The sequence below is a fragment of the Arvicanthis niloticus genome, chromosome 24 (assembly GCF_011762505.2).
Source record: "Arvicanthis niloticus isolate mArvNil1 chromosome 24, mArvNil1.pat.X, whole genome shotgun sequence".
Classification (NCBI taxonomy): domain Eukaryota; kingdom Metazoa; phylum Chordata; class Mammalia; order Rodentia; family Muridae; genus Arvicanthis; species Arvicanthis niloticus.
This window is the reverse complement of record NC_133432.1, coordinates 41,374,352-41,388,157: the sequence shown is the minus strand read 5'-3', so window position 1 is coordinate 41,388,157 and position 13,806 is coordinate 41,374,352. Positions and strand designations below refer to the sequence as shown.

General features: G+C 47.6%; 1 protein-coding gene across 10 annotated transcripts in view; it reads right to left on the bottom strand.

Moving 5' to 3' along the window:
* Positions 1 to 13,468, bottom strand: part of LOC143438209 (uncharacterized) — a 34,047-nt gene extending 20,579 nt beyond the window's left edge. The window contains exons 1-6 of one of the 10 annotated variants that reach the window (XM_076923885.1): positions 11,960 to 13,468; positions 11,845 to 11,874; positions 6,686 to 11,681; positions 6,076 to 6,239; positions 2,317 to 2,413; positions 61 to 1,378 (exon numbers count right to left, since the gene is read on the bottom strand). In XM_076923885.1, coding sequence (XP_076780000.1) covers positions 1,188 to 1,378; positions 2,317 to 2,413; positions 6,076 to 6,180 — 393 coding nt within the window. In that variant the 5' untranslated portion in view covers positions 6,181 to 6,239; positions 6,686 to 11,681; positions 11,845 to 11,874; positions 11,960 to 13,468 and the 3' untranslated portion in view covers positions 61 to 1,187. Of the gene's footprint in view, positions 1 to 60; positions 1,379 to 2,316; positions 3,498 to 6,075; positions 6,240 to 6,685 lie in introns of those variants that run through there. The other 9 variants (XM_076923886.1, XM_076923882.1, XM_076923883.1 and 6 more) reach the window with 9 other exon arrangements.
* Between the last annotated feature and the right edge of the window lie 338 nt (positions 13,469 to 13,806).

The window sequence follows — 13,806 nt, the reverse complement described above, 5'->3', positions numbered from 1 at the left end:
ACTTTATTAAAACCAGTCTAAAACAACAAATTGAATTAAAGTCCATTTTTGTAGGATGCATCTCAGACTTTTGAAGAATTTAAGAAAAATAGCATTTTACTGCATATATGGAACAACAAATAGAACTCATGAATAATTAACTTTTATAATTAAGTCTCCTTGCTGAGTACAAACCCAAAGGAAAGGGAATTAGAACCTTGCAAAAGTATTCTCATGGGATCACAGAACCACTGAGTAAACTAGCTAGATTTAAAACTGGGCTATATAGGCAACCAGATACCTACGGTCATTTTATTTGTTTATTTTTGAGACAGGCCCTCACTATGTAGCCCTGGCTGTCCTGGAATTTACTATGTAGACAGGGCTGGCCTCAGATTCACAGAGATCCATCTGCATAAGACTAAATCTTTATTACACAGTGATTGGAAAAGGGGCTTTTTGCACAGTGTGAAAAATAGAATTTTGAGGTTTTGAAAGCGCGTGCTTCCTTCCTTTCTTCGTCTGTCTGTCTGTTTACTCTGCTAAGGCCCTTTCTCTGTGCTTTACCCTCGCCCTCCAACAAAGCTTGGCCACTTTCCATCCTGCTCACTGTTTTCACTTCTACGCCAACATCAAACTCAACTCTACTTCGCAGATTTAGATAGCACCCAGGAACAGTACCCAAGCTAGAGAAGGAGAAAGAAACGTCTAAATTCAAAGGCTGAGCAAGGAAATCTCCTGGCTGGGAGTGCCTGGTCTCATCAAGACTTACTTAGGTGTAATGAAAACTCCGCCAGAACTCCCACAGGCTGATGTGCCTCCTCCCTCTCACGTCTCCGGGAACTCTTGGCACCAATTTCCTAAGGCACAGAAACCTGGCTCTCCCTAAAGTTTCAGCCCAGAACTTCTCTGAGGTCCCAGCAGCGCTGGGGCGGCGCACTGGCTCCTAAGCTGCGGATGCTGCGGCCTTAGCTACCACCGGTCTGGAAAAGCAGTTTGTGCTGCGCAAGTCTGCAAGTTCGAGAGAAAGCAGGGGGGCGAGGGGCTCTGTTTGCCCGCTCTGCCATCTCCTCTAGAAAGCACTTAGCGACAATAAAGTCACCCGCCCACCCCGGATACCTTCTATTGCAATTCTGACGTCCCGGCCTCCTTAAAGCCAGCATTTTTCTCCCTGGGAGAAAGCATTAGTTAATGATTGCCAGCCGCCTTCACTGTCTGGCGGGCCACGTGACCTGGACACGTGACTTGGAGCCGGCTGGGATGGCTTCTCTTTGAATAAGCTCCGGCTTATTATTGCAGTTACAAGTCTGCGGGAGCGGTGGGTGCAACGTGATTGCCTGGCAGTTACACAACGCCGGAGAGCCGGGCTCGCCGCTGCCAGCAGCTCCGGGGCTGACTTCTAAAGGAACAGAAAACAAACAGGACTTGGTGTTTTCCAAAGTGAGAGTACGTTTTCCCTTTAGAAAATGCATCTTGGCAAAAGACAAAAAGCCCAACCTTGCCCAACTGTACTAGTCCTTTTGGGGGCAAAAAGATAAAACTACCATGCAACAGGCGATTTTTACCACGCTTTTCTCTTCTCTCTCCCTGAAAAGGCCTCAAAATAGGTTCTTTTTACATATTAAAAAAGTGTACACTAACAGAACTTGGTGGCATATACTTTTTAATCCCAGGACTTCTGGAAGCAGGGGCGGGTAGAAATTTGTGAGCTTGAAGCCAACCTAGTCTACATAGTAAGTTCCTGGCCAGCCTGGGCTACACTATGAAAACCTGTGTCATTCCCCCTCACCCGCACAACACCACCCTGCAACCTATCCCCCACCCCTCCACCCCGTATTAAGATTCTAATACAATAGTAAGAGTGTTTGCCTTTGATGTATTAAAGGTCCTAGGGTCAAACCTGGAGAGAGGGAGGAAAGGAGGGAGGGCGGAAGGGAGGGAGGGAGAAAGAAGGGGAAAAGTAAAAGGCTCTGTGATTAGTATCAAATTTAAACTGCAAATGAAAAGGCCTTTTGTGGTTCCTTTAATTTGTAAAATATTAACAATTGAATTTTTATTTTCAGCATCTGGGAGAAGCTTCATAGGCGACATTATATGCATGCATATGAATGAAAATATAAGCGCATTAGTCTCTAAAGGACCTTTTCCCCACCAAGATATCCTTACTGTGTGTTTCTTAGGACTGTCCAACTCCCCTGCAAATGGAACCCTGCGATGCTTTGCTTTCTCCTGCCCAGAGAGATAATCACAAGTGATAGGCAGAGAGGAAAAAAACACACATGACTGAACAGGACAGATGCCCTCCCCTGGGGGGACTGGCGAGGGAAGTCCCCATACCTGTCTCCTCCTTTGAGGAGGCCCTTTGTCCAGCCCAGGCCAAGAAGTTCTCAGTGGTGAACTCTTTCCACAGTCTGCTAGCTGGTTTTGCAGGAAACTTGGAAGCAAGAGTAAAAATCAGAGACAGACTCACTTTGGAGATCTCCAGGGCCCAGCCTGGCCCAGACTGAAGTAGCTGGTGGGGTCTGAGAGGCCCTTTTCTCTCCTCCTGGCATTGCCAAGGGCCCTGGTCTACTGGCTTGAAAGACCCATGAATGTGCCAGCTGACTCATGGTGGCTTGAACAAGAATGTCCCCCACAAGCTCATGAATTTGTCATGGCCCTGTCATGGTGCTCTTTGGGGGAGTTTAGGAGGTACCTCCTGAAAGGGCTTTGAGAGTTTGAAGACTCCGTGCTGTTGCCAGCTCACTATGTCTACTTTGTACTTCGAGATGTGAGCTCACAGCTTCCTGTTCCTGCCACCGGGGCTCTGGCCCCCCTTCTATTGAACTCTTACCCCTCTTGAATCTGAAGCCCAAATATTTTTTTTTTCTTCTACAAGGTGCCTTGCTTATGGTTTGTTGTTGTTGTTGTTGTTGTTTTGGTTTGGTTTGGTTTTTGAGACAGGATTTTTTTCTGTATAGCCTTGGCTGTCCTGGAACTCACTCTGTAGACCAGGCTGGCCTCGAACTCAGAAATCCGCCTGCCTCTGCCTCCCAAGTGCTGGGATTAAAGGTGTGCGCCACCACTGGCCACTAGCTGTGGTTATTACACAGTTCTCCCTCTATGAGGGGTCTAGAGGGGAACGTGGTGACTGGAGGCTTAGGGAGGGGAAACAAGGAGAGAAGCCAGTGCTTAGTAGGTAAGAAGTTTCAATGGAAAGACGAAAAGGCTCTGGAGGCCCAACACAACAGTCAGCCAGCAGTGTAAATGTTCTCCATACCACTCAACTGTCCGTATAAAATATCAGCACACTAAGTTGTATATCATCAATATTCTACCACAGAATATTGCTAGCCTCTGGTAATCTCAAACAGTCTTTGGCCTGTTTAGGAATGACAAGTTTTTTGAAGATGACCCCTTCGATGTCCTTGGAGATGAAATGCCACCTTCTTGTCCTTTAGCCTTGGTTTTGTGGTACCCATGGCTGTCGTGGGTGCATCCCCAACCCTCTTCAGCCTTTTGGCCACTGGGAAGATTTACTGGCAAGAAAAAAATGGGGGTGGGGAAGGGACAAGGTCAGCTGCAGCTATGGCCTGATCTGAGTTGCTGCCATCAGTGAGGGGTCATCGGTTTGGGAAGAACTGGTCTTGGTCTGCCAGGGTCATATTTTTCTCACCTTTTAATAGATCTTATAGAAGGTCCTGGAAAATCTGGATAACGAGTGAGCATGGGAGCTGGACTGGGAATGTGAGGGAGGAAGATTGGAGGAAGCAAAAGGACAAAGAGTAGACAGGAAGCCGCACACGTTCCGCAGGCCTCCCTGGACAGTGTTGGATTGGTGATATCAATGGCCTTGGAGCACTGTCCCTATTAACAGCGATCAGTCTCCAGGATTCGTTCATAAACTAAGAAGCAGGTCAGATATGGGAGACTTCTATTGCTACTGTCCAACACATCTGTCTCCCATTTCTACCTTCAGTGGGTGTCAACTTGACACACATATCTCTGTGGTTTGATTTGTTTGTTTGTTGCTATTTAATGGAGAAGGCCCAGCTCACTGCTAGGTGGGCCTGGTTCACAAAGCTGAACAAGCTGGAAGAAGCATTCATCCACGGGCTGTGCTTCAGGCTCTGCCTCTGGGTTCCTGCTTTAATGGACTATATAATCTCTAAGCCAGTGGTTCTCAACTTTCCTAATGGTGTGATGCTTTAATACCGTTCCTCATGTGTGGTGAGCCCCCAGCCCCCAGAAACCTATTTCATTGCTTCTTGATAACTGTAATTTTGCTACTATGGATTGTAACAAGTATATGTGTTTTCCGATGGTCTTACCTGACCCCTGTGAAACGGTCATTCAACCCCCAAAGGGGTTGTGACCTACAGATTAAGTACTGCTGCTCTATATTGAAGCCAACCCTTTTCTTCCCAGGTTGCTTCCCCTCATGGTGTTTGTTGCAGCCACAGAAAGCAAACTAGGATACCAGGTCAGAGCCCAGCTGAGCTCACAATGAAGAATCTTAACAGATGGCGAAGCCATAGACAGAGCAGCATCTAACCCCTGGCTGACACAACTGTCTTGAAAGCATGTTCCTGTAACCCTTATGCTTGGCACATGACACACACTGGATCTAGTATTATTACGATGACCATGGTTCACATCCCCAAACCAGGAGCTTCTAGTGTAAGGCGTATGCATATAGATAAAAAGCAAATACAGACATACAGACTATTTCAAGTTGAGGCTTCATGGAAATTTCCAGGCTGCCTATGATGGCCTTTCACAGTCATTATGTGAAAGTTATTCCAACTTAACTATAAAGCTCACCCCAAGTTTACAATCTCTTGGGATCTACAGGACCAGTGGTGTATACAACTGATGCAAACTCAGCTTGTTGCAGTCAATTCAACTTGCAGATAGACAGTAACAATGGAAGTGTGAAAGAGGTTTTTGTTTGTTTGTTTGTTGTTTTGGTTTTTTTTTTTTTTTTTTTTTTTTTTTGGTTTTTCGAGACAGGGTTTCTCTGTGTAGCCCTGGCTGTCCTGGAACTCACTCTGTAGACCAGGCTGGCCTCGAACTCAGAAATCCACCTGCTTCTGCTTCCCAAGTGCTGGGATTAAAGGGGTACGCCACCACTGCCTGGCCAAGGAAGTATGAAAGACACAAACTGAGTGGCCACAGGAAAGGGGACGGTACTGGGCTGAACCAAGTCATTACTGAGAGAGGGGCTGCAAGGCAAGGTACACAGATTCAGGACAGATGGTCACAGATGACAAGTGTGATGGCACTCTACAGGGATTCCTTCAGAGTCAGTCAGGCCCGGCAAAGTGCCCTTGTGCTTACACGGTAGGGGGCACAGGGAGGCGCTGTGGGGAGATACCACAGCTCCAGGCCTGCCATGCCTCTGGAGCTTCCGATGAGTGCTTCAAATACTTACATTAGTTTAGAACCCAGAAAGAAATAAACTGAATGTAAACTCTATATTGAGGGCTTGGCAGAGGGTTTTTGGGGATGGGGGGTCAGTATTGAGACTGAACAGATAAGAAAGGGTGGGTAGTAGAGCCAGGAGCCTCGTGCTGCCCACAAATCTATCTGTCCCTCTGGAGACCTAACTCAGAGGCCCTGTTCCAAACAGACCTGTCCATAAATAAACTAATTAGTGCCAGCTTGCTTTTGCTTGTTTGATTGGTTTTCAAGACAGGGTTTTTCTGTCTTGGAATTTGACTGCCATGAAACTTACTCTGTAGACTAGGCTGGCCTCAAACATTCTCAGAGATCTGCCTGCCTCTGCCTCCCAAGTACTGGAACTAAAGTTCCACCACCACCCAGCGGTGCTAATTGGCAAAAGGGGGTTGGTAGAGCTGACCCTTCAAGCATCCCACAAATGTCATAAATGGGCACAAAGGCAGCCGTGGCAAAGACAGTAAATACAACCCCTTCCTCAGCTGGCCTGGTCCTGCTCATGACACCAAGGGTGAAGAATAGCATTCCTGTCTAACATGTGTCCGGAAAGCCTTCCAGGCTGCTTTCTTTGCAGCAATCATGGCCGACATAAACCAAGAATGTCTGCATTCATTAATTGGGATGCTTGAGCCCTACAGAGCTGACAGAGACACTCACAGCGTTGGGGGAAAGGGAGCGCGTGGAGAAGCTGAGAGAACGCTGGTCACATGTCCTCGGCCGCTGCCGCGCACGTGGACTGGAGGTGATTCCAGCTTGACCCATCCTAAGCTTCAGTAGTCAAGATTTCTTTTGACTTGAGTTGTTTCCTTCAGTTGGCTCACCTGCCAAAGAGAGAGAGAGAGAGAGAGAGAGAGAGAGAGAGAGAGAGAGAGAGACATATTCATTCATTCCTCGAAAATATTGATTCCCCGACTCGTAGACGGAATGAGGGAACACAGTGGTGAGAGGCCTCCCAGCTGTGCAGAGGAAGTGAGGGGTGCCCTGGGGTGCTGTGTGAGCAAGGAAGGAGTATGTCAATCACTACACAGTATCAGGACGAGCTCCTCCTCGGAAGGTAAGAGACAGAAGACAGGAGATACAAAGGAAAGCAAAGAAGAAAAAAACACCTGGGTGCCACCATTTTTAAATTTTTTAATATTTACCCCCAATGGTGAGGATCAAGCCCTTGCACATTCTATCAGTGAGCGGCAGCCCAGGCCTGAGCAAGGGTGAGAGACCCACACAGAGGAAAGGTCTAGAAATCCGAAGCACATGAACTATATCTTACCTTGAACAATGTGAGAGCAGGCATCTCTCATGTGAGGTCTGAGTTCAGCCACTCAGCCAGTCATTGGCATGGAACTGCCAGATCTCAGAGTTGCAGCCTAGAGCACAGGGCGGCAGGCCTCGGGGGTCTGTCTGTATGGAGGCTGTCATGTGCCTTTAACCTTACTGGAAGTAAATGGGAGAAGGCCACCTGGGATAGCAGCTGGGTAGAGGATGCCAGGAGGGCTAGAACATAGACTGGGATTGAGCCAAAGGGCCTCCCCGGCTGTGTCAACAAGTCACCACATGTCTCACAAGCACAGAGCTGTCTGTTAGCAAATGGCTGTGTTTAAAACTTGATGCAAAATGGTCCTAGGTAACCCTGAATACGTGTAAAGTGTATTTACATTTGATTGAAATGTAAATTGAAAGTGTTGATTTGCTAACCAATCTACACCTTCCTCCACTACTGCAGTGAATGAGAAGGCAAGGGGGAGCAGTACTGCACTAAACTGTGGGGATGACCTGGTGGCTAAGATGTAGACTATGTAGACTCCCAGGAGTAAAGGTAATGTGTCTCATGTTTAAGGAAGAAACTTGGCTTTCTAGCCACCCCTCCGAGATGAACATGCCATTACCACCACACACTGTACTTCGCAAGACAGCCACAAGCAAAAGGCTGAGCTGGGAGGCAAGGGGGTATCACTGAACCTTAGTGAGCATCAATTGTACCGTGCGCATGGAAAGTGAGAAAAGAAACACCCATCACCTAAACTCAAATAGGGAAGAGAGGAGACAAATGCTCTGATCACAACGGGGCTCCAAATTCCACCAAGCAGAGCTCCTCTTCTCGTGCACTGAATCTAACCATCTTCAAACCAGTTATTTATACAAAGAGATAGTCCAAGACGCCAGGGGTCATCTGCCTCCTGCGCTGGAGGCAACGAGTGTGAAGTAGAAACAACTGAAGAAGTATACAATTATCACGGTTGTAGGGGGTGTAAACAATTCTGCAACTTCTAGCTCTGTTCTCTGCTGTGACTGTGGGTAACGTTCCCAACCCTTCACAGCCTCCGTTTCTCCAGCTGTAAAGTAGGGGCAGCGAGCATAACTCATCCCAAGAGATGGTAAGCTAAGAATTAGCCACACACATGCTCAGGGCTCCGATCAGCATCTACGGAAGAACTGGTCCACACGGACTCCCGGTCCCAGGGTAGCACAGCTTCAGACTCATGCCTGAGGAACATCAGTTTGCTTTGTGAAACAGACTCCTGATCCTTGGCTAAAAGTTCTGCCTCTCTGTACTGCAACTTCAAAATACATGTTTTTAGCTGAGAACACATGTGGATGAACCAGATAAACAAAAGGCTACATTTATACCAGGAAAAATAAATACATAAGTAAGTAATTATTTCAAGAAAAAAAATGGTGCCAGGAGATGACATTTTAAAACATATTCATAGTACTTTTTTAAATGTATTTATTTGGGGGGGGGTGGTGGAGAGATGGCTCAGCACTTAAGAGCACTGATGGCTCTTCCAGAGGATCCTGAGTTCAATTCCCAGCAACCACGTGGTGGCTCACAACCATCTGTAATGGGATCTGATGCCCTCTTCTGGTGTGTCTGAAGACAGCGACAGTGTACTCACATACATAAAATAAATGCATTTATTTTACATGTATGGATATACTATCATGTATGTTTATGTACCATGTGCATGCGTGGTGCTTGAGGAAGCAAGAAGAAGCTGTTGGATCCCCTGGAATGTGAGTTGCAGATGGTTGTGAGCTGCCATGTGGATGCTGGGAACCGAACCCAGGTCCTCTTCCAGAGCAGCCAGTGCTCTTAACTGTTGAGCTGGCTTCCTAGCTCCCAAGTCTACTTAATCAAAATGTATCCAACAGAAACGTGATAGGTACCACCATTCAAAATTCCCCCAAGTTGCACTTTACCAAAACTCCACGTTACTGACATGAAGTAGATACTATTTTTGTAAAAATAGAAATTCTAGAGAACATTAATATTAACCAACACAAAGTACCTGCTTTTTGTGTGCCTAGGGCCGTCAGCATGTTCAACATTCAAATGGTGCTGGGGGTGGGAGAGAAGGTGAATTAGTCTTCCACAGGGGCTGCTGAATGATAGCCATTCTATGTGTCAAGTATGCCACCAGATTTTAAATTTTGCCACTGTAAATTATTGTCGCCTTTGGGGTGGACTGGAATAGTCAGAGCCCTTGCCCTTGTTGCAGGTGCCCAGCTTCACTGGAAGTGAGCCTCTGTTTGGTGCCTTTGGTGCCGTCAGAATCTGCTCTTGCCTTGAAGCAACAGACAAGTATGTGCCGCTCCCTTCTAAACGGCAAGAACAAACAAAGATTGGAGATTTGCTTTGAAGCTCAACAACCCCAGAGCCAAGCTTCTCCCAGGCACCCAAGCTCCGGGACCCATACTGGAGAGAGCTCCCTGCTTTTAACAGCTAACTTATTAATTCCAGGCTGTGTAGGTTTTAACTGAAGGTCACGTGTCTGCTTTTGACCTTAGTACTCAATAGGAACCCTATGGGACTCCTGAGTGGTCAAAAAACAAAAACAAAAAAACAAAACTGCTGTAATATTGCTAATAACTCATGATGACAATAATATCCCGGGTTTCTTGTTTTCCTGGTTTTTAATCCCTGAAGGCTTTGAATTACTTTCGCGGACCGATTGTTTAACCCACTGCTGACCTGTAACCCATCCGGCTCGGAATATTGCCCTGATGTCGAGAATACAGCCACGCTTGGCTTGTTTAAGCACGAAGACAGACACATACTGAAACTCAGTATAAATTTCAGGTAGGCAGGTTATAATTACCCACTTGAAACCAAGCCAGGAAGTGAAGTTAATACCCCTCTCCTTCATGAAAAGCGCCCAGGCAACTACTGGACCAGAGACAGCTGGAAATTTCACCTCCTCTAACTCCGATTTTCTAAGCCTGTGTGCTACCAATATTTGGGGCCTTACTTGAGACAGGAAGGCATGCTATCAACAGGGGTGGCCAGGGAAGTCCTACACCCTTCAGGGTGTTCAACAGCTACACTCGATGCCTGTACACATATGTGTCTTCCAATGTAACAACTGAAAATATCTCCAGACATGGCCAGATGTCTCCCGGAGTTGGGGCGGGGCAACATCACCGCAGCAGAGAACCTCTAGCATAGCTGTGCTTTGTGGTGAGGCTAGGAAGGCGTTAGCCGCCCATTCATTCTTTGGGTTGCTTGAAGAACCCCGGCTGAAGGAGGCCACTGCTTGTGGCCTTTAAGATTGAAACTATGTTTCCTCCCTACACACACACACACACACACACACACACACAAATCGAAGAAACCTTCCAGCCCCCACCCCAGACCACAGGCTTTCACAGATAATCATCTCCCTAGGGTATCTCTTCTGGGTGTCCAAATCCCCCATGGTGGCTGTGATAGCTTCTAATAAGAGTTCCAGGTCAGCCTCTATAGCCCCAAGATGAACTTCAACTTCTTAGGTCTCAGCTCTTTTTACTATAGACTCCAGGAGCCCTATCTAGCAGCTGCAGGGAGGCCTCCAGACACTGTGGTAACAGGAGATGCAACGGTCTCTGACCACAGCCTGTTCTTGGCAGCATCAAAACATAGCCCCCCACCTCCAACCTGGCCCTTAGTGCCTGGAGCTTCCTTCCCAGCCCGGCCCAGGCTGGCAATACCAGACTTCCCAGAGTCTACGAAAGTGAACAGTTTACACTAAGAAATGTATTTTACATCATAAACCCTGTGGCATTCACACATACAAAATAATGATTTTTTTTACTTTTTGAGTTTTTTAGACCTAATAGAAAACCCACACTAAGAGCCAAGGTGGCTACAAACCTACAATCCAATCCCTGTAGCTGGGAGGTAAAGTCAGGAAGATCAGGAAAGCCAGCCTTGGCTACGGAGTAAATTGGAGGCCATCTTGGGTTACATTTGACTCTGTTTTTTTTTTTTTTTTTTTTTTTTTTTTTAGGCAAACAAACAAACAAAAAGCCAGGCATTGCAAGGCTGAAGCTAAAACTCAAGGAAGTTCCCGGGCAAGACCTTGACTCAAAAATTCTAAGGGAGAAACATTGTAATTATATTATAATCTCAAAATGGCAGCAATAGTATTTTGAATTTCTATCTATTCCTCACCCAGCTAAATGCTAACATAGTTCATGTTATAATCAGGAAATTAGCACCTGTACAATGTCACAGATCAAACTTCAGACACCAGTTTCCCAATGCCGTTCCTCTTTAGTTCTGAGGACCTGAAGTTTCCCAGTGTTCCTCACTCCTTCCTTCCTTTTCATAATCTTGATCCTTCTGAAAGGCCTTGAGCAGGGAGGTGGTGGCCCGTGATTTCAACCCCAGCACTCAGGAGGCAGAGGTGGGTGGATCTCTCTGAGTTTGAGGCCAGCCTGGTCTACAGAGTGAGTTCCAGAACAGCCAGGGGTCCACAGAGAAACCCTGTCTCAAACAACAACAACAGGTCTCAGGAAAACTTTCTTTGCCTTGTGATATATCCTCTGACAGTTTCTATTCTCCAAAGATGATTTTTGATTATGTGTGCCTGTGCACACATACACGAGCATGCACGTGTACAGATAACCATGAAGCCCAGAAAAGGGCGTCAGAGCCCCTGGAGCTAGAACTTAGAGTTAGCTCTGACTTGGATGCTGGGAACAGAACTCGGGTCCCCTGGAAGAGCAGCACGTGCCCTTAACCACTGAGCCGTCTCTCCAGGACCCCTTCTATTGTCTCTTAAGATCCGGCTTTCTCAAGCGGGTTTGGGCGGCAGCTGGTTTGAAGGCACAGTTCAGGGCGGCTCTCTCCTACTCCTCTTACTGGAATGTCTTGCCGCTCTGCCTCGGTGATGCCACACAGGGGTTCCTTTCTTCCTCTCTGCCCAGGTCGCCTGTCACAAAATCAACTTCTTGACTTCCCCGGCTGTCTCCTCTCCTCTCAGCACACTTACATCCTCAGTGAACTGGAACCCAGAGACTGCTCTCATTTCTCCTCTTCCCTCCATGGAGTGTGTGTGTGATGGGGGTGGGGGGTGCGGAGTGGAGGGGGGGTTCCTCTCCACACCCGTGCTTCTTGCTTTGACTGCTAGTGGCTTTAAGCAATCCCTCCCTCTGTGGATGTCTTACCTGTAGTCACATTAAACTCACTCACAGAACCTAAAATAAAGGTAATTAAGCTCGTTAAGTTAATTGCGATTTTTGTACTTTGTCGCTCAGTGTGGTTCAGATAGCATATACTTACCACGCTCTCACACAAACTGGTTTCCCTTCTCTACACCCATTCGTGGTGATGGTACACTCTCTTTCTCCTTCAGCCCAGCTTTTCCCTGGAGTCTGCTCATCACCCACCCTGCTCCCTTCTCTAATTCAGAGGCTAACAAACTTATCTTTTAGGGGGTTTCGGATGTTGGAGGTAGCGTCTCACAATGGAGCCCAGGCTGGCCTTGAACGTCCGATCCACCTGCCTTGGCTTCCTGAATGCTGGGATTGTAAGAATACTCCCAGCCCCGCTGGTTGCTCATCCAGCCCCTTGTAAAGCTTGACAGAACATCAGAAGCACTTACAGGAACTTTCTGGGTTCCACACCTAGCCTTTAGACTGGAGGGACCTACTGAGCAGACGCATGCTCAGAGATGAGTCAGAGGTCTTCCCATCAGCACCTTGAAATCCCCACTTCTAACACGTTCGCGGCAGCTGGGAGAAGTCCAACCGCCCACATACTAACTTCTAGCTCTCTACTTACTCTCTGACCTGCAGAGAAGCAGAACCAGGCTACTCCACTCGTCCACCTAGACAGCAGGTGGCACCTTAACCTTCCCACTAAAAAAGCCTGCCCATTTGCCAGCCTTGCAAGAACCCAAGTCTCTCCCTTCCTTAAAGGGACAAGCCCCAAACCAGCAGCTATAGATAGAAGGCGTGTATCTTCCAGCCTTTCTGGAGCTTCCCCTCCAGCCCTCGGTGACAATGAAAGCGGGTGATTATAAAGCTGAGGCTACACCCGCATAGCCTAGACAAGGGGTAAATTATACGTGATGTGTTTTTGCTGAATTGTAGTAGCCTCAGTGAACAGCACTGTTACCACACAACACACTAGCTCCAACCTGAAGCAAGGGGTTGACAAAGCTTACCAGAGGACAATCGGGCAAACTGGGAACCTCTAAAAGAACTACCAGTGATGGCGGAGGAACAAGCTTGTTTTCTTTTGGGGTTTTGCTCTTTGTTTTTGAGGCAAGACAGCTAACCCAGACTGGCCTTGAATTTCATGGCCGTCTTCCTGCCCCCACCTCCTTCTGTTACTAAAAGTCAGAACAGGAAGCACAGGGAGGCATCTAATGAGCCAGGAAAGGGGACTCCACTCACTTGGTAGAGTTAACATCAATAGAATTCACTGAGCAGGTAAAAGAGACTGGGCACTCCAGACCCCCTTTTAATAGTAGGCATGGGGCATGGGGGGGGAGGGGTGCAGGCTGACTGAAAATGACACCCAGGACTAAAGCCAGAAGATCTATGGGCTCCCCTAGACATGCCTGGTGGAGAAGTTTTGGGAGATCTTTCAAAGGAGATGGTGCTGTGTCCATAGCAGCCGAATCAAGAACTGGCTTGCACAGGCAAACCACGTGCAGGCGCGCCCTGGCCCAGGGCCTGTTTTTGCCTGGCTTGCAGGAAGCCAGCTCGGGTGAGCCGCACTTCGGCCATCCACCGGCAGGTGTCGCTTTCCTGGCCTCCGAATCCACTGTGAGTTCAGCAAATGGAGGCGCTTGGAGGAGGTTGAGACACAGGCAGAGGAACGGATTTCCTGGCCTAGGAACATCCTGGCTCTTGTTTCGGGGGCGGCGGATGCTTTTTTTTTTTTTAATCAAATACTCACAGGTCGTTTACTGGGTGTCAGGCCCTGCAGGAGTGATTGAGTGGGTGAGCAGGGACTCCAGGTCCTGTCCGGGTCACCCTGACCTCAATAGCAGTGAGGTTTTTTTTTTAGGCAGCAACATGATTTCTGGTGCCCAGTGCTTGAAAACTCAAGGTTGGGGAAGAAAACCCCCCAGCTCTCAAGCCAAGCAAGAATCTTGGCTCTAGGTAAAAGGTAAGAAG